The 22926-nt window shown below is 47.8% G+C and overlaps 1 protein-coding gene across 1 annotated transcript in view; it reads left to right on the forward strand.

Annotated features, from left to right (window-relative positions):
- The first annotated feature begins 3866 nt into the window (after positions 1-3866).
- LOC147021008 (uncharacterized) overlaps positions 3867-22926 on the forward strand; it is a 106072-nt gene continuing 87012 nt past the window's right edge. The window contains 4 exon segments of the mRNA XM_085893555.1: positions 3867-4132; positions 5108-5237; positions 7677-7968; positions 8120-8552. Coding sequence (XP_085749681.1) covers positions 8132-8552 — 421 coding nt within the window. The 5' untranslated portion in view covers positions 3867-4132; positions 5108-5237; positions 7677-7968; positions 8120-8131.

Raw genomic sequence — 22926 nt, forward strand, 5'->3', positions numbered from 1 at the left:
GGCTCAGCATATCATATGACAGAGTCCGAGAAGTCTCAGCCCAGTCAGGAGAAGCAGTTGTTGCACGGTATGTGGAAGATGGAGTCATCCGTCCCCCAGTCTTGAGAAAACAGTTGTTCACAACTGCAGCAGTGGACAACATAGATCATAATCTGACTGCGACCACAGCTCAAACATCCTTCCATGGCAGAAGTGTGTCCATTTTTCAACATCCAAGCACTGAAAATGCTGGCGATGAACATGAGCTGCTCAAACTGGAGTCAGAAATGAAGGTGAAGAAAGTTCCAGAGCTTCCACAAGCATTCACCAAAGTTAGACCAGCATACATTACGAAAAATCCCAATCCTCCTCCAGGAGCAAGCCAGTCCTTACCAGCACCCGAGTCAATCTGGTCACATGTGAAAGAAGAATATTCTTGGTTGGAGGAAGTGTCCCTCACTGAGGATGTGGCTGATGCAGTCTGCATCGCATGGTCAGCCCACCATGCAACACAGAAAAGGAGCCATCCATTTGAAGTGAGCATTTCAGCACTGATGTCTCTATTGCGAGACCAGGCTCACTCTGTTGCAACGATCAAGCATGTCATGGAGAAGGTCTGTGATACAGTGGCTTTCCTAAACCCAGGGCAGACACCTGTCATTGCTGCTGACCAACCGTTGTATGCTCTGGCAAAACAAATACAATGGCAGTGGCCCGAATATGGAGAGGACAAGTTCGTTATCATGCTTGGTGGACTTCATATAGAAATGGCTGCACTGAGATCGATAGGAACACTACTACAGGACAGTGGCTGGACCAGTTCCATTGTGGAAGCAGAGGTGGCCTCATCTGGTACAGCAGAGTCTTTCCTGTCTGCATCCAGAGTCACCAGAACAAGACAAGCACACCAGACACTGCATGCAGCTTGTACAAACTGATGAAGGAAGCATACCATGACAACCGCTCTGAAGAGTCTAGCAGATCAGATCTAACCTTTGAAGATTGGTGTGAACAAGGGAGGCAAGAGAGTCCACAGTTCTGGAGTCTGGTGCTGGACATGTAACTCACAATATTCACCCTGATCCGCTCATTCAGAGAAGGAGACTTCAACCTGTACCGTGAAGCACTTTCAGAACTGGTGCCTTACTTCTTTGCGAATAACAATGTCAACGATGCAGGATGGATCCCAGTTCACCTCCGAGATATGATGTCGCTTGAGCAACAACATCCAGATGTGGCCAGGGAGTTTCACAAAGGGAACTTCGTTATCCACAAGTCCAGAAGAGAATTCTCTGCGCTGGCAATCGACCAAGCCCACGAGCAAAATAGCGCAGTTATCAAAGGTGACGGAGGAGCAATTGGGTTGACAGAAGACCCGGCAGCACTTCGAAGGTGGATGGTGGCTGGATACGAAGTGAGTCGTCTAGTAGCTGGATATGAGGCCATGTCTGGTATGAAAGATGCAAACAACAACAGCAGACACCATGAGCAGACACTGAGTGCCCAGAAATCTTTCTTTGAAAAGGTGAAAGCACTCTCTGCAGTAATGCAGGAGATGGGCAACCCATTCCAAGAAGAATCAGCCGACCTACTGGTACTAGACATGAAGAACATTGCAGACCCACCTCGAGCCGAAATGGTAGCTACACATCACTAGCGGGGTAAAGAGCAGTTCCATTCATTCATGGAGGGGCTACAGAATGAAGGTGAATGTCCTTTCTATCATCCAATCAAGAAAAACATTGTTTCTTTCTTCAAACAAGAGCAAGCTGGGGGAAGTTCTAAGGGGAAAGTCCTGAAAGACGACTGTTCATCTCATGCCAGAACAGGCAGTGTGACTTGCAAGAATTCTTCAAGCATGAGAATCAGTCACACCTGCATCTCTCAGTGACAGCGGCAAGCTTCATACATGTCAGAATTCACAGCTGGCTGAAATTCTTGAAGCGCAAGTGAACATCCCAGACAGAGAACCAAGGGGAGATGCAGTCATCATTGATGGCTCAGCACTTATTAATGCCCTACCTCCACGCACTTCAAAGATATTTGATGACTATGCCAAAGAAGACATCATCCCAAAGGTGGAATCCTATGGTGCCAGGTACGAGAGGGTGGACGTAGTGTTTGATGTGTACAAGAAGTCAAGTCTGAAGTCCGAGGCAAGGTCGAAAAGGGGGCAAGGAATCAGAAGAAGGGTGACAGGAACCAGTAAGACCCCAAGTAACTGGCGAAGCTTTCTTCGAGATGACAGCAACAAGACTGAGCTGTTTCCCTTCCTTGCAGAAAAGATGTGTGAAGCACAGACAACAAGCACAGTCATTGTCATAAAAGGAGAAGATGCCATTAGCAACACAAGGAAGTCACTGGATGCTGTGTCTCCAGGTTGTCACGAAGAAGCTGACACTCGAATATTTGTACATGCCAGGGATGCAACGACGGATGGTAGCAAGTCCATTATCATTCAGGTTAATGACACGGACGTACTCGTCATAGCAATATCTGCACTGCCATCCTTACAGGAACGAGGTCTTGAGAACATGTGGATTGCCTTTGGCCAAGGAACCAAGGTGTGATGGATTCCAGTCCATGAGGTAGTTTCTGCAATAGGGCCTGAGAAAGCTAGAGGGATCCCACACTTCCATGCATTCACTGGATGTGACGTCATGTCTGCCTTCCGTGGTAAAGGGAAGAAAATTGCATGGCACACTTGGAACGTCTTTGATGATGTTTCTGAAACATTCACCAATCTCAACCAGCATCCAACATTGATTCGTGATCTTGACCTGCAGAGGCTGGAGAGATTCGTTGTCCTCAAGTATGACAGATCAAGCGCAGCCATTGGTGTGGACGGAGCCAGACTGGATCTCTTTGCCTGCAAAGAGAGGCCATACAACTCAAATCCACCAACACAGGCAGCCCTCAGAGAACATGCAAAGCGTGCAGCCTATCAGGCTGGGATCATCTGGGGCCAGGCAACCATCTCCAGTCCAGACACGAGCAGTCCCGCTGAATGGGGATGGACACAGAAAGGAGAGACGTGGCAGATATGTTGGACAACACTACCCCCGATTGCAGCCAGCTGTCAGGAACTGACCAAGTGTTCCTGTTAGAAAGGTTGCAACCGGAGATGCAAATGCTTTCAGTCAGGGCTCCCTTGCACAGCACTCTGCAGCTGCATATGTGGACAGTAGCAGCTGGAGGATCATTCGCATGGTATGCATAACTTTGAACATTTATTAGCCAGGGCCCGGTTGCAGAAAGGCCTTAGCTTCATGTGACAATCATTAAAGTGGTGCAAAATCAGAAAAAGTGTGTGTCAGGGGGCTTTAAAAACAGGAAAATCCACTCCAGCAGGCTTGAAAACATAGGTGTCCACACCTAGATTATGCAAATCGGACAACTACAAATACTTCAAAGCAAAAAGTCACCTTCAGGAGGGTAATTTGGCGGCCATCTTGAAAAATGGCCGCCATCTTGGATTTTCAAATGGCCAATCAGGCAGATTTGATTGGAATCCCCTGGAGAACAAATGTGCCTAATTTGATGCTTGCATCATCATTTGCACGATTCCTCTCAAAAATTGCTGTTATCTGCAACACCAGAAACCTCCAGTCTGGACTCAAGATGATGTGATGAAGTAATGTAAAGTCCTTTGGGAATTCGAAAAGGAAACTAATTTAAACTGTGACCATGTTTATTATTACTTGGTTTATGGTTAATCGGTGCTGTGGCGATTACTACATTTCAACTTCGAGTTAATTAGTGTCATTGTTGTCCACTGAGATGCGGTATGAATGTGGTTAAAGAAAGGGGGAAATGTGGAGTTATGCACGGACAGGACTCTGGAGGGAGCGATGAGGAGAGGAGTTCGTGGTCAGAGGTCAGGAGGTGTATAACTATAGTTCAAAGGTTGTAACATTCCGATGTCGGTTTAATAAAACCGTTGGAGAATATTCGATTCTTCATTCTTGGAGTATTTTACAAAACAACAAAACCATCAAATACAATGGTGGAGATCAGTGATAACAAGGAGAAAAGTAAACACGAGGAAGAAGAAGAAGCATAAGAACGGCGGACGATGAAGAACTTCCGGGTTGTTGTTCCTGTAAACCTCGAATCGAGATCCTCGTGGTCGGGACGGGACTGATGGGAAGAGGTATTTTGGGAATTCTTAGTTAACACTAAAAACGGGAATTTAAATATAAAATAATATTTTGTTTCTTGACGACGTCGATGAAGGAAAGTTAAAGGAGTTTTTATTGAATGTTTGTTGAGGTGTTTGATTGTTAATTTAATGAGGTGTTTTTCACTCGTTTTGTTTTATTCATCATGTTGTGTTATAATCACATCATCACAAAACTTCCTACAACGATAATTAAACCTCATTCTTCTTTTTAACAACAAAACTACCAAAAACCTTTTATTATTGACTTTTATATACAAATTGATGTCGAAATGAGGAGGTGGAACGAGGTTCGATGACCCACTTTACCTGTTCCGTGGGATTTTTAACCTTCATAATCTGAATGGAGATGAAAACCCTGATTAATAATCTATAAACTCAAAAATATCGTGTGGGTCTAAAATGTAACATTCCTCGTTAACCTTCCACCGACATTCCATCAGGCTGGCCCCCACCGTCTTGCCCCCAATCAGGCTAGCCTTGCCCCCCCCATCGCTACCCCCTCACCACTGCCTGTCCTGACTGCCTCCTCACCACTGCCTGCCCTGACTGGCCCCTCACCACTGCCTGCCCTGACTGGCCCCTCACCACTGCCTGCCCTGACTGGCCCCTCACCACTGCCTGCCCTGACTGGCCCCTCACCACTGCCTGCCCTGACTGGCCCCTCACCACTGCCTGCCCTGACTGGCCCCTCACCACTGCCTGCCCTGACTGGCCCCTCACCACTGCCTGCCCTGACTGGCCCCTCACCACTGCCTGCCCTGACTGGCCCCTCACCACTGCCTGCCCTGACTGGCCCCTCACCACTGCCTGCCCTGACTGGCCCCTCACCACTGCCTGCCCTGACTGGCCCCTCACCACTGCCTGCCCTGACTGGCCCCTCACCACTGCCTGCCCTGAGTGCCCCTCACCACTGCCTGCTCTCACCACCCCATACCCCCTTATGAGGCATTCAGATGTTGAACAAATGGAGAGGGGGCTCCAAAGACGATCCTGCGTGGGTCATCAGTTCATCTTGGGCTGCTCCTGGGTGGTGGCAGTTGCAGATTTCAAGCAATAGAGCTTACACTGTATGAAGGTAAATTCATTAATTCATTCATTGGAAGCATGTGCCACATTGCATCACTGCGTCAACTTTCCACTTGTACTCCAGTGGCCTCCGTCTGGCCATCCCCAAGGCAAATTCCTGACCCATCCCCATCACTTAAGGATTGGACATTCCAGACACCCCACCGAAGGGACGCCTCAGATTAACCTGAGGAGACTCGTCTGGTGGACGACACCTCAGCACCACCACAACACTCACTACAGTGTGTTTTGTGGTGGTCGGAGTACAAATACCACCACCAACCTCCAAGGAAAGGTAAGCAACTGCAGGAGGATGTCCGCAGATGCAGTTGGCACCAGATATGGATGGCTGTTGGCTCACAAGGAGCTTCTCTGCCCTTGTGGCAGGTTTTGTATTTAAACCTGCTGGTTGTCCATGAAAGGGAAATGAGAAAGAAGAAAAGGAAGAAGAGGTTCTTCCCCACCATGTCTTTTCTGCTTGTTTTATCCTTGTTTTGTGTCATCATGGTGTTACTGTTGATGCATTTCCGTTTTTGTCTTTGGACATTGGTTATATTGTTGCGAATTCGCGCCCGCCAGCGTGCGGACGGCCACGTAACTCGGATCGTGGCACGTCGCCCACCGGACGGACAATTCAGTCGTGACCCTCCGGGAACTCTCGCGCGGAGCCAGTCACAGGTGGGCCTTTCGACCTCACCACAGTCGTGCCAATCGGCCACCTGCGTAGGATAGGGTTGTTCGCCAAACTCGACCTACCGAAGTACCCATGCGGATGGTAAACCGGGCGATCGTACCTCGCCGCAGGTCGACTCCGGACACGAGCCGCTTGGGCGGCCCGTTCCGTACTATCTGGATAACCGAGCGGTGTTATCGTCGACCTCGACGGTTCAGATTATTTACCGGGCGTTTTGCACCCACTTCGAACCCTTTACGAGAAGCAGGATGGAGATTCAATTAGGAAAAGACGAAGCGAAACGGGAAAACAGTTCACACAATGCACATTTATTTCCCAGTACACGGAAAGCACGTATATACAGCTATACAGTCAAAATGCACATAAAGCAACCAAAACAATAAAAGCAAGAACGACGCAGAGTTAATACCAACGACGCGCACACACGGCAACACTTACACAGCTTTACTTCGCAGACAGCGCCAACACACATTTACATAAAAGCAAAGGAAATAAGCCACCCTCATAGACAAGGAGGCAGACAGGCCTGTAGGCCAAATGTGCGCGGGACCAAGAGGAGCGGCCAGGTCCGCGAGACCGGGGGGGTCCTACCCACGGCCTCGTGACGCGTTGGCGGGCGACCCGCAAATGTGACCGCGCGGCTGTGCCCCGACTCCGTGCTCCTTGGCGGGTTTCGTTGGCACGACGTTTGGGGTGGGGTGGGAACGGGGCCCCCTTTTGCACTATCTCAGCGCGGGGGAAAGGGGGAATTGTTGATGCCCTGGGGGAGGAGAATGGCTGGCTGGCTTGGGTCCCGCGACGAGACGAGCGATTTTCCCCACACCGTAACCTCGTCGCCGACCGCCGTCCTTCTCGCCTCGGACCCGAGCTCCTTTGCCTCTTCCCGCAACTCTTCTCGGTTCCGCACTCTCCTCACCCGACCGACTCGACTCTACCACTCTTTTCAGTTCCGCACTCTCTTCACTCGACCGACTCGACTCTGCCACTCCCAATTCGCCTTGTGCTCGCCTTTTTATAGGCGGGCAGGAGAAGCCAGTATGCAAATATTCGGATCAGAATGACCTTGGGGGCGGAGCCACGCTCCCCCATTGGTCTGAGGAAACGGGGGCGTGAACCGCCACTGATCCTAGAATTTGCATATATCGACTTCACACGCACGTGCCTGGAGAAGGGGCCAAGCCGCCCTGCGCTCGCAAATTGGACGGAGGAAAAGTGGGCGTGTAGCGTTTTTGATCCGAATTTTCCCTCGGAAAGGCCGCTATTTGCGCTCGCGGCTCGGTGCGCTCGGCACCAAACGCCGAACGGGCCCGAGACAGCTCGACGTTCAGTGTTCACAGGTGGTGCTGGAATGGCCGTAGAAGGAGAGAGGTGAAGGTGGTGGAGGGTTTTTGGTGGTGGTTTGATGGTTATGGTGCCGTTTGGGAATGGCGATGGTGCGATGATATGGGAGCGTAGATGGTGGCGGTGGCGTGGTTGTTGTGTGATGGCGGTTGAGACGTGGTTGGTTCAAAATAAAGATAGAACAGAAAAAATGGCTTACTCAAAGTGTCGCAGCCCGGATGAATCACATAAATTCCCTCTATACAACGGGTTTGGGCTAACTACACATGTACTTAGATATATCTCACCTGCGGGCCCTTTATGGTGTAATGCGAATTTCCACAGCCGTAACAATATGCTTATTGATGAAACAATAATGAGGGTGGGAGTGGTGGAATGGCACTTTCGTTTTTGGATCTTTCATTTTGTTTGCAGTGGCTGCTGGTTGCATCATCGCTGTGAGTGTGGCTGTGCCGCTGATGTAGTGCCCCCTGTATTATCAAGAAGAAATTTGGAATTTGGCCAGCGTGCCAGTGATAGCTGGCCTCATCTTCGAGAAAGACACCATGGGATCTTTAATGTCGACCAACTCATGCTGTGAGAGGAGATGCCCAGTTGAACGTTCATCTGAAGGACGGCACACACGTTGATCCCTTTCCCAATCTGTGAAACACCATGGCAACAGTTTATTGTTGTGTCGGAATTCAAACCCAAGCAAGACAACTCGGTCAGTGTGCCTACCTCAAGTCCATCCTGCAAACTCACATGGGGTGAACAAACTGACTGCAAACACCTGCATTGATTGGATAAAATACAGAGTGAAGAAAATAACATGTATAACCTTTCCTTTGTTCACATAAGCATTGTGTCCCTGGCAGGTCATCGGTGAAATGGACAACTTCTTGGAATGGCTCCAATCACAAGGTGTGAGAGCAGAAACAGCCCAAGCAGTGATCAATGTACTTGGAATTGAGAATCAGAAGGTTCTTCGAGCTTGTACAGACTCTGATGCATTGCGAACAGAGCTCCTCTCTCTCGCCAAAGAGAAATTTAAATTTGCAATGTATGCCGACTTCTGTAAATTTGTGGAATCTTTTTTCAAGCCGCAGGTTGTCCAGCTTGCAGGCTCTTCTCTCTTGGGAAGTCTATTCATCAACTTGGAGAATGTTATTCGAGAACTTCCCAGTTTCTGCAAAAAGATTATTGGATTCCAAAATGTGCAGCTGGAAAATATTCCTGGTTTCCGTGGAATCGCTTTCAGTGATATCTGCAACCTCCATGATCAGGATGACGGATTAACACCCAAGTCTGGTATGTCACTATTTTATACACCTGAACATGTCAAGAAAGTACTTTGATGTTCAACCATGAATGTAAACCTGTACTAACCTGTTCCATGGTCGGGTTGTCGGCGACTAAACCGTCTCCCCCACCAGGTTTTCTGGTGAGGAGGGTGTTTGGATATGGACACCCAGCAGGATTAAAAACAAAACCTGTCAAAGGGGGAGGAGCTCCTTGTGAACCAACGGCCATCTATATCTTCTGCCCAATTGTGTCTGCGGATATCCTCCTGCAGTTGGGTTATTTTTTATTAGGAAGTTGGTGGCAGGATTTGCACTCCGGCCACCGTAAAACCCTTCATCCCGCAAAACACAAAAATGCAAAAAAAATCTGAAAACCCACTCCGTGGGAGTAACTCCTGTGCAGCTTGCCTTCGCAGAGCAGCTCACCAGATGACGGGATTGGGGCAAAGCCTTCGGGATCCTCAATCTTTGATGAAAGGAGGGAAACCATGGGGTAACATCCCTGGGTCAGATTGCAGGAGAGTGTGTTGGAGTGGTGCTGAGGTGTCGCCCACCAGACGGCGGTCTCCTTGGGTTAACCTGAGGCGGTCCCTTCGGGTGGGTGCCTGGAATGTCCTATCCCTAAGAGAGGATGATCACCTGTCTTTATCATCTGAGCTCAAGCGTTTGGACATCGGTATTGCAGCTCTCTCTGAGGTTCGGAGACCGGATTGCGGCGAGATAATGATGGGTGGTTACACCTACTATTGGTCTGGTCTCTCTGATGGTTACCATACCCAAGGAGTTGCTGTCGCTGTGTCCAATAAGCTGACCCCAATGATGATTGAGTTTACACTGGTCAACGAGTGTATTATGAGACGAAGGATTCGTCACTCCGAAAGGTGTCATTGCCCTCGTCTCTGTCTTTGCTCCGACTGAGGCGAGTGACCTCACCGTGAAGGACACATTCTACGCCACGCTAGAGTCTGTGGTTGATCAGTGCACCAGGTGAGATACACTTCTCGTCTTGGGGGATTTCAATGCGTCGACTGGAACTGATCGGGATGGTGAAAAGGTGTGTGTTGGTCCCCATGAGTCAGGAACTATGAACCAGAATAGCACTAAGTTCCTTGACTTTGCAAGAAGTCATGGACTTAGGGTGGCTGGTTCATGGTTTCAGCGCCCACAAGCTCATCGCTGGACTTGGTATTCCAATGCTGGCGGTGTAGCAAAGGAGCTTCACCATGTCCTCCTTGACGGTCGCTGGAGGATGATCCAGAACTGCAGGGTATACCGGAGTGCTCAGTTCCTCAATACTGACCACCGGCTTGTTGTAGCAACTCTAAAGCTGCACCTTAAATCCTGGAGAATGGTACCATCCCAGCCAAGGCTGGATGTTGGCAAGCTCAAGGATGAGAGAGTTGCTGAAGAGTTTGCGAACAGGCTGAGTGGACATTTGCGGTGTCTTGGTGCTTTGAGGGGTCCTGAAGAGTTGTGGAGTGCCTTCAAGACCACCGTCCTTGATGTTGTCGGTGGATGTCTTGGAACTCACCGCAGGGCAAAGAAGAATTTTGTCTCGAGGGACGATGGATACCATTAACCAGAGTCGCAGGGCCAGGCTGAATGGCAGAGCTGAGCTGTTCAGGGAGCTGAGGCATAAGACTGTACGTGCACTAAGGGTGGACAAGGAGGCCTATGTGCGAGGAATCTGTGAGGGGGTAGAGCATCACCTGTAGACAGATTTTCGTCCCGCTTACAGGGGAATTCGCGCATTGCGTTCATCCAAGCCCATCCCTCGGAGCACTGCAGTTAGAGCAGGGAGTGGTAGGCTCTTGACAGAGGAGTCTGAAGTGAAGGCCCGCTGGGCCGGTTACTTTGAGCGGTTGTACCAGGCTGATCCCCCAGCTGTCGAGTTGGATGTCAAGGGTGTTACAATCCCGGTTGCTGACCCTCCAATCAACTGTGGTCCACCTTCGCTTGTGGAAACACGGGCTGCGGTGAACCGGTTGAAACGGGGTATAGCTCCAGGGATCTGTGGCATCCATGCTGAACTTCTCAAGGCTGGTGGAAATGCTGCACTCGTGTCGTTGCATGCAGTTTTGTGCTCTGCCTGGAACACAGGCATCATCCCAACTGATTGGAAGAGGGGCCTTGTTGTCCCTCTCTGGAAAGGGAAGGGTGATCGCCAAGACTGCAACAACTACCGAGGGGTGACGCTGCTCTCAGTGCCGGGCAAGGTCTTTGCTCGGATCATTCATGATAGGGTTCGCCACCATCTGCTTGAGCACCAGCATCCAGAGTAGTCAGGCTTTACACCAAAGAGGTCAACGATTGACCGTATCCTTGCTCTTCGTGTCCTCACCGAACGCAGACGAGAGTTTCGGCTGGGGCTGCTTGCAGCCTATGTTGATCTCTGAAGCGTTTGATTCAGTGATTCGGGATGTCCTCTGGAGGATTCTTGGTCTTCGTGGGGTGCCACCAAAACTGATCGATCTGATTTCTGAACTCTACTCTGGTACTGAGAGTGCTGTGAAATGTGGTGGTACCATCTCTGACTTATTTCCAGTTGTTACTGGAGTTCGTCAGGGGCGTGCACTGGCCCCCACACTTTTCAGCACTTGTATGGACTGGATTTTAGGGAGGATGTCGGAAAGATCAAGCTGTGGTGCATCGTTTGGGAATGTCAAGATATCGGACCTTGATTTCGCAGATGATGCAGTCATCTTTGTGGAGACTTTAGATATCCTTTTGGGGGCCCTCTAGGTGCTGAAATGAGGAGTCGGAGCCGCTGGGATTACGGGTTTCTTGGGTCAAAACTACAATCCAGGCTTTCAATGACATCTTAGAAGCTGCTGTCCTGTCTGTGTCTGTTTGTGGTGAGGATGTTGATGTCGTGGAGAGATTCACTTACCTTGGCAGTGATATTCATGTCTCTGCTGGCTGTGAGTCAGAGGTCAAAAGACGTCCGGGTCAGGCCTGGGGAGTCATGGATTCACTGGATCATGGGGTGTGGCGCTGCCGGTACCTGTGCGGAAGGTCAAAAGTCCGAGTCTTCAGGTCCATTGTGCTTCCAGTCTTGCTCTATGGATGCGAGACTTAGACTCTGACCAAGGATCTGAGACGGAGACTTAATTCCTTTGGTACCATGTCTCTTTGGAGAATCCTTGGCTGTCGCTGGTCAGATGTTGTGTCCAACGAGCGGTTGCTGAGAGAGACTCGGATGAAATTTGTTACCTGCATAGTCCGTGAGCGTCAGTTGCTGCTGTCTGGACATGTGGCTCGTTTTCCTGACGCTGATCCTGCTCACCAGATTCTCTCAGCGAGGGAGTCTCTTGAGTGCAGGTGGCCAATGGGTCGACCACGTGCCTTGTGTTTGCAGCAGGTTGACCAGCATCTCAAGGAGATGGGGATGGGCCTGGCATCTGCCTGGGGGAAGGCCAGATGGAGACCCCTGGAGTACCGGCCGAAAGTAGACGCAGCGACGAGCTGTTCTGGCACATGCTCCCATACCTGACCTGACCTGAATGTGTTTTTTCTTGTAACTTAAGGAATCTCTTTTGAAACAATTTTGTTTTGAAAACGCTTAGATTCTCGATCCACAGTGAATGTTGTTGTTTTTGTGTGTGCATTGTCGAGGCTCGAATGAGAGCGAACACACAACGCACAACAAGGTGGGCAGGAGACAAGAGTAGCGAAGAGGGAAAGGCAAAACAGTGGGGAACAGAGCTATTCGGAGATCTGTGGAAGGGAGAGGGATGGGGTGGGGTACAAGATCGACACCACAGGGACTTTCGGGAAGGAAAACAGGGAATTGGATTGAAGGAGATGGATTTGTGGTGCATTTACGGGGGTGGAAAAGATCGTGGTTTTGGATTGGGGAAGATTGGAGGTGGTGGTGAACAGCTGTTTTGAAGACCTGGAGGGAAGAGTGGGAGTTTTTTCGAAAGGCAAGAAAAAAGTGGAATGAAAGTGTGAAGGTGAGCAGTAATTCGTGATTTTGGGAGTTTTAGCAGAAGGGAGTTGCTGGCAGATACCTTGAGCACCCTGCAGAAATATGAGGGGGGGGGGGTGAGACCAGAGGGGAGACAGCAGAAGACAGAAAGACCACCGACCTTCCTGCGGTGAGAGAGTGATTGAGAAGCCCAAAGACTGAACCTCACCGTGGGACATACCAACGATCCTTAATGCCTTGGTTTCCACAGCGTAAAAGCGAGAAATGTGAGAGTCGGGATGCACCAGCCCATTGGGGAGAACAATACTCCATCAGGCTGCGGACAGAAGCTTTGCATGTGGTCAGGAGCTGAGGTGGGTCTCGGAAGTATTTTGCACAACGGAGGGTGCCCAGTCGGTGACTAGCTTTGGAGGCCAGTTTAGAAATGTGGCTTTCCCAGGAAAGATCATGGCAGATAGTGAGACACAAAAACTTGATTGAAAGGACTTCTTCAAGAGGATTGTTGAGAATGTGGATTGGCATGGTTGTGGGCGACCGGGGGGTGAGGGGGGGGCGGGGGAGGTTCAGACTGTCCTTTTGGAGAGACATCGTGAGAGTGTGAGATTTGTCAGGATTGAAAGACATGTTCCACGTGTTTGACCAGTTTGTGATTTTTCTCCAGATCTGCAGAGAGGGAAGAAGCTGCTGCTTTCTGATCTGAGGGATGACAAATGGTACGGCCGAGGGTGGAGTCATCAGCAAAGAGATAAAGAGTATTTTCCATTGAGTCAGAGAGATCATTGATTAAAACCAGAAAAAGAACAGGGTGCAGAACGCTGCCTTGAGGAACTCCAGCCTGGACAGGAAGAGGGGATGAGAGAACTCCATTTGGGGCGACACCTTTGCTGCGACAGGATAGCGAGTCTGCGAGTCATGAGTGGAGATGGCCTTGGATACCATTGGAAGAGAATTTGGTGAGCAGGGCAGGGTGCCAGACCGTATCGAAAGCATGTGATATGTCTCAGGATATGCCTCTGATTTCATTTGTGGCATTGAGGATCTCCATCCATTGATGGGAGAGCAGAAGCAGTATATCCAGGGTAGAGTGACCTTGTCTGAAACCAAATTGATGATCGGAAATCAAGCCATTGGAGAATAGGAAGGATTTAATGTCTGAAGCGTTGATGGATTGCATAACCTTGCTGATGATTGGGAGAAGGCTAATTGGTCTGTTGTTGCAGGGATCTGTTTGTGACCTTTTTATGCAGAGTGGGAATGTTTGCTGATTTGCAAGCAGATGGCAGATGACCTTGAGAAAATGAGAGGGTAAATAGAACAGAGGGAGGTTGAGCAACTGCAGAGGAACAGGTTTTTATAATACGTGGGCAGAATCTGAATCGAGATTTGACAGCAAGCTCTCCACCTTGTCAGGAGAAAACGACACAGAGTCCAGTAACAGCTGGGTGCGATTGGGTAAGGTGGGTCCAGAAAGCGATGGGTTTGGGGCACAAGATTTAGGAGCAAACACGGAGTTTCGGCATTCAGCCTTTTCATGTGCATTGTCAGCTGTGCGGCCATTTGATGTGAGGGAGGGGATGGAGGGGGAACATTCACCAGAAACAGATTTGATAAGATGCCGTCAGGATTTGGAGGAGGGAAAGAGGTTTGACAGTTCAGACTTGAGATGAGAATGATGTTGTTTTCTTGCTCTCCCGAGCGCCGACACACATTTGTTCCGAGCTTTATGGAAGGAAATGAGATTACCCTCACTTGGATTTGCTTTCCATGAAACTTTCCTTTTTTTTTTTGTTCTGATTCACATTCAATTCCAAAGTGTTCCGTGTTTAACAGCATATTTTAATTAACCGCATGTCGGAAGTAGTTTGTTTACCACTCGTATAGGCATGGATACTGTGAGAGACATCCTATTGGAAAAAGGATTCTGTTGAACAGATCTTGTTTGGGTTGTAAGTTGCAGATTGGATTGGGAGATCTGACAGGATTGAGTGGAGGCCTCAGATGTTTGAGGGACACACAGTGAGAGACAGGGAAGAAGGCTTTGAGTGGGCTGAGGCTGAGAAGGTGGAAGGGGTTGGGATTGTTGGACTGTGGGAGGGGGTGAGATGAGAGGTAAACTGAGAGGGGCAGGAAGAGTGGGGAGATGGCATGAGAGGTGGTGAGTTGGCAGGGAGCTTGGAGAGGATGGCGTGAAGGGGATGCAGAAAGGGGAGACGTCAAGTGCAGGGATGCTGAAGAGTGGGACACGAAGGACGTGGGCTTGAAGTCGATGTTTGGGAGAGCTCTGACACGGAGGGGTTTGACACTGCAAAATCGTGTGAACAGGATTTGATTGTTGTGTGCAGACAACCTCTGCAAACAACTTCCCAAGATTCACACATTTAACTTTCTGAGATGAACATCATTGGATTGGTGGATGGCATTTTTGTTCAATGCACGGAGAAAGGTCGAGCTGCTGCAACCAGAGGATGGATGACAGAAGCAGCATTTCCGTGAGAGACAGGTTACAAAATGTGCCTGTGTTGAAGAAGAAGAAGAAAATGAAGACCACGTTGGGTGCCGATGCCAGAGAAACAAGGGAAAATAAGCTTTTCAATAAAGGAAGAAGTGTTTTCTTCAATGGGCATAACACTTGTGGGTTGCAGTGGATGGGGAGAGTGTTGGTGGTGTTTATCCAAATGATACAGAGTGTTACACAGTTGGAGGGTGGGGGTGGTGTTTCCAATTGAGTCCCTGCACACAAGGAGTTGCAACAACTTTCATTTGGAAGCCATTTTGTGTCCATCAAGCACGGCACACCGAACCTGTGCCAGTTACACATGATACGGAATGTGTTCGTTTTCGAATCAAGCTGTCTGTCTCTGCACGCAAAATGTAGATTATGTAACTCAATGCATTTTTTTTGTTCTTCCCACACGTCAGAATCTTCAGACAGAATTGATTCACCCTCAACACATCACAGAAACCGAGGCAAAATGAAGTGTAATGCCCGGTGAAGGTTCACACTGATTTCCTCATTTGAGGTAGACAGACCGTGTAAGTAGAATAAACACATCGGTATTGAGAAATTAAAAAGTGGAAGAAGAAACGTGAAAAACAGAACTGGAGGCACGCTATCCACACGAGAATTGCACACCATCAAGGGAGTTGAGTGTTCGAGAAGATAACAATTGTGAGTTGAAAAAAATGAAAAGAAAAGAGAAAAAGCTTGATTTAATTGATTGATTGCATCCTCTGCCTGAAGGCAGATCCTTGGCTGCTTTGCAAGCTTGACACTGGGTGGGTTGCCATTACCTTCCCTGCTCTTCATTTCTTTCAACGTACTGTCAACTTTTCATGAGGTACCATTCCACTGAAAACATGCATACAGTGATTGTAAATCTTCATTATTTTCTCTTTTCATTCAATCTCTCATCTTTCATGTTTTCTCTTTTCCCACAGCTCGTTAATACATGTTTAGACGTGATCATTCAAAAGTGGAATATCCACACCGCTCGGGGTACTCGGCAGTACTCGATTCCGCCTTGCCAAGGTACGAAGCAACTGCTTTGGTGTTTTCCAATCTTCCATTTATGACTGGTCAACCAACGGTCATGAATTCCACATCAAACAACCTCACCTCAGTTCACGAATTTGGTTTCAGACCAAGTCACTCCACCTTGGACATGCTGCTTCTACTCACGCAGCAATGGAAGCCGGCCCTCAATGTCAGATCAGAGATTAGAGCCATCTCTCTGAACCTATCTCGTGCTTTTGATACAGTCTGGCATCCTGCCTTACTCTCCAAACTCTCTGCCTACGGCATCCAAGGCCAACCCCACACATGGCTTCCCGACTCCTCCATTCCAGAAGTCAATGTGTGACGATCAACAGAATCCTTTCATCTCCTCTCCAGCTTGCTGTTGGCTTAACGTTTAAGGTGATGGCTTAAGATCATTGGATCTGGAGTTCAAGCCCTGGTTGTGCCGTTGAAGTGCTGTTTATGTTACACCAAGTGGGTTGACCCAGCCTGTCATCTTGAGCACCAGCTTCCTGGTAACATGGGCAGCGCATCAGCGGCACAACCGTGATTATTGAAAAATGATTTAACCAGCAGCCACAGGCTGCAAAAGAAGCAACATCTCCTCTCCCTGTGAAGGCTGGAGTACCCCAAAGCAGTGTTCGAGGTCCAGTCCTATTCCTGATATTCATAAATGATCTGTCTGACTCGATGGAAAATCCTCTTTTGTGTATTTGCTGATGACTTCACCCTGTGTTGTGACATCCCTCATTCTTCAGAAAGGTTGCCTGCAGCATCTTCCCTCTCTCCAGACCTTAACAAAATCGCAAGATGGTGAAACACTTGGAATATGTTTTTCAATCCTGGTGATAAATATAATATGCTCATTATCTCTCTCCAGAAGGTACCCCCCCGCCCCACCCACTCCCTCCCCACCCCATCTACTTTCCTATCAAAAGTCTTGAGGAAGTTCAGTCACTTAAAATACGAGGTCTCATTGTCAGTCGTGATCTTTCTTTGGCAAACCACATTTCAAAGTTGGCCTCCAAAGCCAGCTGCTGACTCTGCATCCTCCATCATACGAAGTCCTTCCTTGACACACCTGAACTCCTATCCATCAGCCTTTCTTGAACATGTGCAATGAACAAACATAAATCTTCAGCAAAAATATATCTGGAATGGAACTCGGTTGAGTGCATATCTCCACCAGACTGAAAAGTTTGTGTTTTGTATCCCACCGATAGGCCGGATCTGGATACGGACCTGAACCAAAATCGAATCCGCTTTTTCTTGTCACCTTGCTAACTCTTCCACAACCTTTTGAAATATCCTGCTTTGGATCATTTTTGTCCCCATCTCTCAATGGTGAAGAATCACTTTCGAAATTCTTGTATCCAGATGTTCACCAAATCTCATCAATTTGTCCTCGTCAAACACGAAACCTGTCGACTAAGTTTCGTCTGAATGCTTTCATAATTTTTTGAGGTACTCTGTTCACAGACATTCAGACGTACAGATAAACATGGGTGAAAAAATAACCTCCGTCCACCTTCGGTGGTGGAGGTAAATAAAAATATATAAATCTTGAACACTTTCTTCAACACAAGTGTGCATTTGCCTTTCTTGAACACGTGCCAAAAATGAATCACCCTTTCCTTAAAACGCACCTTTACACACCCTTTCTTGAGCACGTCTGGTGATCCAAAAACAATTCCTCAAAGATTACATAAAATGGAAATGAGGAAAACCAAGAGGCGGTTTTGCATCGTACTTCACTGGCCAATGTAAGCTCCAGTGGTGCAGCGTTTCGCTGAAAACTCCACACTTGATGACCAAAATCAATCGTTAACGACTTGTCCCACCCTTGTGAACATTAATATTATTATTATAATTAATAATATTGTATCCACTATTATTATCATTCCTCAGATATTTGGGAAAATCATCCAAGGGCTGGACATTTTAGAAGCCACTGGATCAGATTGTATCCCTGCAATTGTCCTGAAAACGTTGTTGCCAGAATTGTCTCCTGTTCTGTCAAACCTGCACAACCTTTGCTTATCAAAGTTTGTTTTCTTATCTTTCTGGAAGTTGGCTTCAGTTGTATCTGCCTTTAAAGGCTCTGGAGAGAAATCTGATCCATGCAAATGTCAGCCGATCAGCTTTCTTCCCAGATGGAGCACAGTATTTTGAATGCCTCATCGACGAGCAGGTTATCACTTTCTTGGAAGTCCACAATCTCTGAACTGATGCTCAGGATGGATTCCATAATTTCCGTTTGACTGGTGATGTTCTTTCCCTCATAACTGAACACGTGAACCAGGCCCTGGACTCGTGTGGCGAGGACAGACTTGTAGCCCTTGACATCTCCAAGGCTTTTGATAGGTTGTCACAAGGGTCTCATTCACAAGCTGCAGTCGCATGGTATTCCTGGGCATCTGTGTGCAATAATCTCAGAATTACCACAGATCACCAAATTTTTGTGTGGTATGAGGGTCAATCTTCTGCAGCCCATATCATTCATGCAGATACCTCCCAGGTCTGTGTTCAGGCCTTCGATGCTTCTGCTTTGCAACATTAACGTGCCACACAACATTTCATCTCTGCTCGCCATGTATGCTGATGACTCAACCCGAGACAGAACTTATCCTTGCTGCCTGCCTGCTTCATTCCGCCTTCAAGCCAGCGTCAATCCAAATTGGGATCTTGAGAATGTTAGTAACTGGGGAAAAGACTAATTCATTAACATCAATCAAAAGAAAACCTACCTAATATCCATGTCCAGGTCAAGATACCCCTCTTTTTCACAACTTTGTTATGGACCAAACACCATTACAACAAGAGTGAGAATTGCTTTGCAATACACGTTCCCAACTGTTGTGATATTTTCTCAGCCCAAAAAGGGCATAACTCTGTGAAAAACTGATGAAATGCCCTGAAACTCGAACTGGTGATGTAACGCATCATCCTATGGCCATGTACCAAGTTTCCGTTGACTATGTTGAAGGATATGGGGGAAAAAATGTGCAAGGTTTGAGTTGGTCGGTTCACGGGAAACATTGAGGTGGTGGGTGTGGAGAGAGACATTGAGAGTGTAGGGTGAGGAAGGATGTCGAAAGAGGAGACATGAAGTGGAGGAATGTTGATTCCAATTCCAAATTGGACAACGATGTTGTGAAGAAGAGGAATAGATGATTGTGAAGGTGGGGTATTCTTTTTGGAAAACAACCAAAGTGAAGCATTTTTATTCAATGAAGAGTTTGAAGTGGTTTTGAAAATGGGGGAAAAAAATGAATGGACCACGTGAACTTCGATAAAAATATAAAAGAGCGAGATTAATAATGGTATATAATAATTTAGACCTCTCGAGATCTCGAGTCAATCCACTCTGCGAGTTTCTGTATGTGACATCAACGCTGCGATTCGCTGAAGTCAACTTTTTTTAGGGGCGGAGCATAGCAAGTTGTGAAAGGCACAAGAAATGATCGAAATATTACTCCAATTATCCCATTTTTGATTAAAAAAAAACCCATGGGTGATTTCTTCACAAGGAAGGTCAAGTTAATATATAAATAACCAGAAAGTTTTGCATGTCAGGGGTCCTTTTCAGTGGGGTATTCTTCATGGAAAACAACCAAAGTGAAGCATTTTTATTCAATGAAGAGTTTGAAGTGGTTTTGAAAATGGGAGAAACGAAAGCAGAACAAAACAGTACAGGCAGAAGGAAATTCAAGTGGAATGAGATTTCAATGGAGTGGAATTCTTTTCTTCTTTTTTCTTTTGAAGAAGTTTTTCAACAATTTCCTGGTGTTGGCTTTGCGGTTCGGGTGGTGGCTTGGGATCCTCGGGTCCTGAGTTCAATCCATGTCTTTTTTTCAGTGAATTAACACCAGTGGGTTAACTCAGCCTGCCAAACGGTCCTGAGTTTTAGCCCCGTTTGGCCACTGAATTAATACACCAGGGGGTTGACTCAGCCTGTCATCCTTCCGAGGTCGGCAAAGTGAGTACCAGTGTACTGGGCCAGTGTATACCCCGGTTAGAATAGGTGTACTATATCCCTGTGTCGTAAGACAACCAGGGTTGCGTCAGGAAGGGCATCCGGCGTAAAACCTGTGCCAAATGATTATGCGGATCATCACGGATGATCTGCTGTGGCGACCCCTAATGGGAGCAGCTGAAAGAAGATGAGGAGGGTTGACTCGGTCTGTCATCCTTCCAAGGTCGGTGAAATGAGTACCAGTGCAGCAGCCATAAGGCTGCACATGAAGGAAAGGGGTATCAACGGATTGATTAAATGTGGTGTTGGTGTGGTGCAGGTGTGATGGGTTGAATGGCCTATTCCTGTGCCTTATTTCCTTGTAAATCCTTGAAGTGAGCAGAATAAATAGGATACTTTTGAGGTTGAAGTAAAACGAGGAATTATGGAGACAAAAGGGACAACAAATTTTACAGTGGCCGGCTAAAGTAGGCCGTGATCAAGAGAAAAACAAATTCGACAAACACAGCACAAGAAGGTACAAATTAACACATACAAAACGTGACTTTTGAAATAACTTTATCTGCCTTACATTATTGGCACGCATCCACCAGAATCCATTGACAACAGTCATCGGGTGGCCTGGACGTGTGGCATGCCTGCCAAATAAGGATTGCACCATGAAACGACTCACCAGCTTTTTAAAGCAGCTGAACATACTTGGAAATGTACGTGTGAAAAAGGGGTGAGCTCTGCACAACAAAAGATTTGGAAAACTTTCTGAACAACTCGAGAACTTTCTGAACAACTAAACAACTAGTTTTACCAGAAGGGGGTTGTTGGCAGACCTTGAGCGCCTTGTGGAGATATTGTCGGGACAAAACACAGACAGTGCAGGGGGGGGGGTGGGTGGGGTGAGACCGGAGAGGAGACTGAAGAAGACAAGAAGACCACCGACCTGCCTGCAGTGAGAAAGTGACAGGCTCAAAGACTTCACTTCATTGTCTGGGATACCAATGATCCGAAATGCCTTGGTTTCAACAGCATGAAGCTGAGAAAGGTGGGAAGCAGGAGCACCAACACAGAGGGGAGAGCAGTACTCCATCAGGCTGCGGATGAAAGCTTTGTATGTGGTCAGGAGCTCAGGTGGGCCGATTAAGGACTTTGCACGACGGAGGGTTCCCATTCGGCGACTGGCTTTGGAGGCCAGGTTGGAAATGTGGCTTTCCCAGGAAAGATCATGGCAGACGGTGAGACCCAGAAGCTTGACATAAAGGACTTCTTCCAGAGGATTGTTGAGAAAGTAGATGGTGGTGGTGTTGGTGGGGGGTGGGGGGCGGTGTTGCGGAGGTTCCAAACGGTCCTTTCGGAGAGACAAAGTGAGAGTGTGAGATTTGTCTGGATTGAAAGACATGTTCCACTTGTTGGACCAGTTTGTGATTTTACCCAGATCCACAATGAGCGAAGAAGCTGCTGCTTGCCAGTGTGAGGGATGACAGATGGTATGTCAGAGGGTGGAGTCATCAGCAAAATTAGTGGTGGAAGCAAACCTAACTCCGAGATCCCAGCAATGCACATCCTGTTGTCCCACAAGACAAAAGGGAAGGTACTATCTTTACGTACATTCATGGAATAACTGTCTCGCGACCGCTATATGTTGGGTCCCATTGCCTTGGAGGCATGCGGTTCTGAGAACTGCAACAATATGTATGTCGTAACCGTCGATCACCCTTCAATTAAAGTATGAAGACATCAATATACTTGAGAGAAAGGCTGTTTAATTATTCATCAAGGTATGTGCGCACGGAGTGCAGGCACCAAGAACATCAATAATCTTCAGGATGCTCAGAGTGCACCATCAGACACACACGAGTTTGAGATGGCTATATCACCCCCTTATGTACTCGGTTTTATCTTTGGACAAATGTTTATCTCACAATTTGTCCTTTCAACCTCACCAGCTGCAAGCAGTTGGCTTATTTCATTACAAAAATGGTGAAACACAGTGGAGATAAGAGCACGTAACGGTTCACTCCCTCGTCCAACTCTCACAATGCTTCTTTGAACCACTCAAGGTCAATCATAATCATATTTCCAGCATACACTGTTCTAATGTTCTTTTTCACAAGCAGCCAGCCAAGAGTATAGTTTGATTAATCACCAAGCCTGCAAAAACATATAATGACTTGGAAAAGCAAAGCTAATAGAAAAAGGTACGATTCCCAATATATACATATATATTGTTGTGGATTTCCGCCCACCCGGCGTGCGGACGACCACCTTGGTCAATTTGCGGCCGTGCGCGCCCACCGAACGAGCAATCCAGTCGCAGCTTTTCGGATCAACGCCGAAACCCAGCTACGAGTGTTGTTCACCACACCATAAATCAGCCAACTCCTCTGTCCATGCGCTACAGGGTCGATCGCCGAATTGTCGATGTACCTAATTATTCGCGCAGACAGAAATGCCGGGGATTTACACCTCAACGGAGCCTACACGAAATCGAGCCGCTTCAGCAGCTCGTTCAGTTTGCGATTGCCGAGCGGTTTTATATCGCCAAGCTCCGTCGGACCAGATTTATGTTTTATTGGCTATTAATCAGCCAGCTATTTATTCCGAACGCAATTATGGCAGTCAATGGCAGGAAAGGACGCAACGAGCAGGTGAACACTCAAACAATGGGGGTATTTATTTTTACATGTATGCAATGAATGAATGAGGGTAGGGGACATGACATTAGCAAAAACCTTCAGCCGATATATATTTATTATGTACATGCACTTAGTCAGTTCTATTTGGTAGACAAGGCGCCACAGACTTTCATCCAAAACCCCAGAAAAGCAAGAACAGGGCTCGTGAACCTTTATGGTTGCTCGGAGCCGGGATGACCAAAGGGACTCCGAGAGACCGAGCAGGCTACCTGCCACCCTCTTGGTGACTCGCTGGGCCCTGGTTCGGCGACCCTCGGTGTCTCTGCC

This window comes from Eptatretus burgeri, chromosome 8, assembly GCF_056783735.1.
Source record: "Eptatretus burgeri isolate ZD-2024b chromosome 8, Ebu_testis_v1, whole genome shotgun sequence".
Lineage (NCBI taxonomy): Eukaryota > Metazoa > Chordata > Myxini > Myxiniformes > Myxinidae > Eptatretus > Eptatretus burgeri.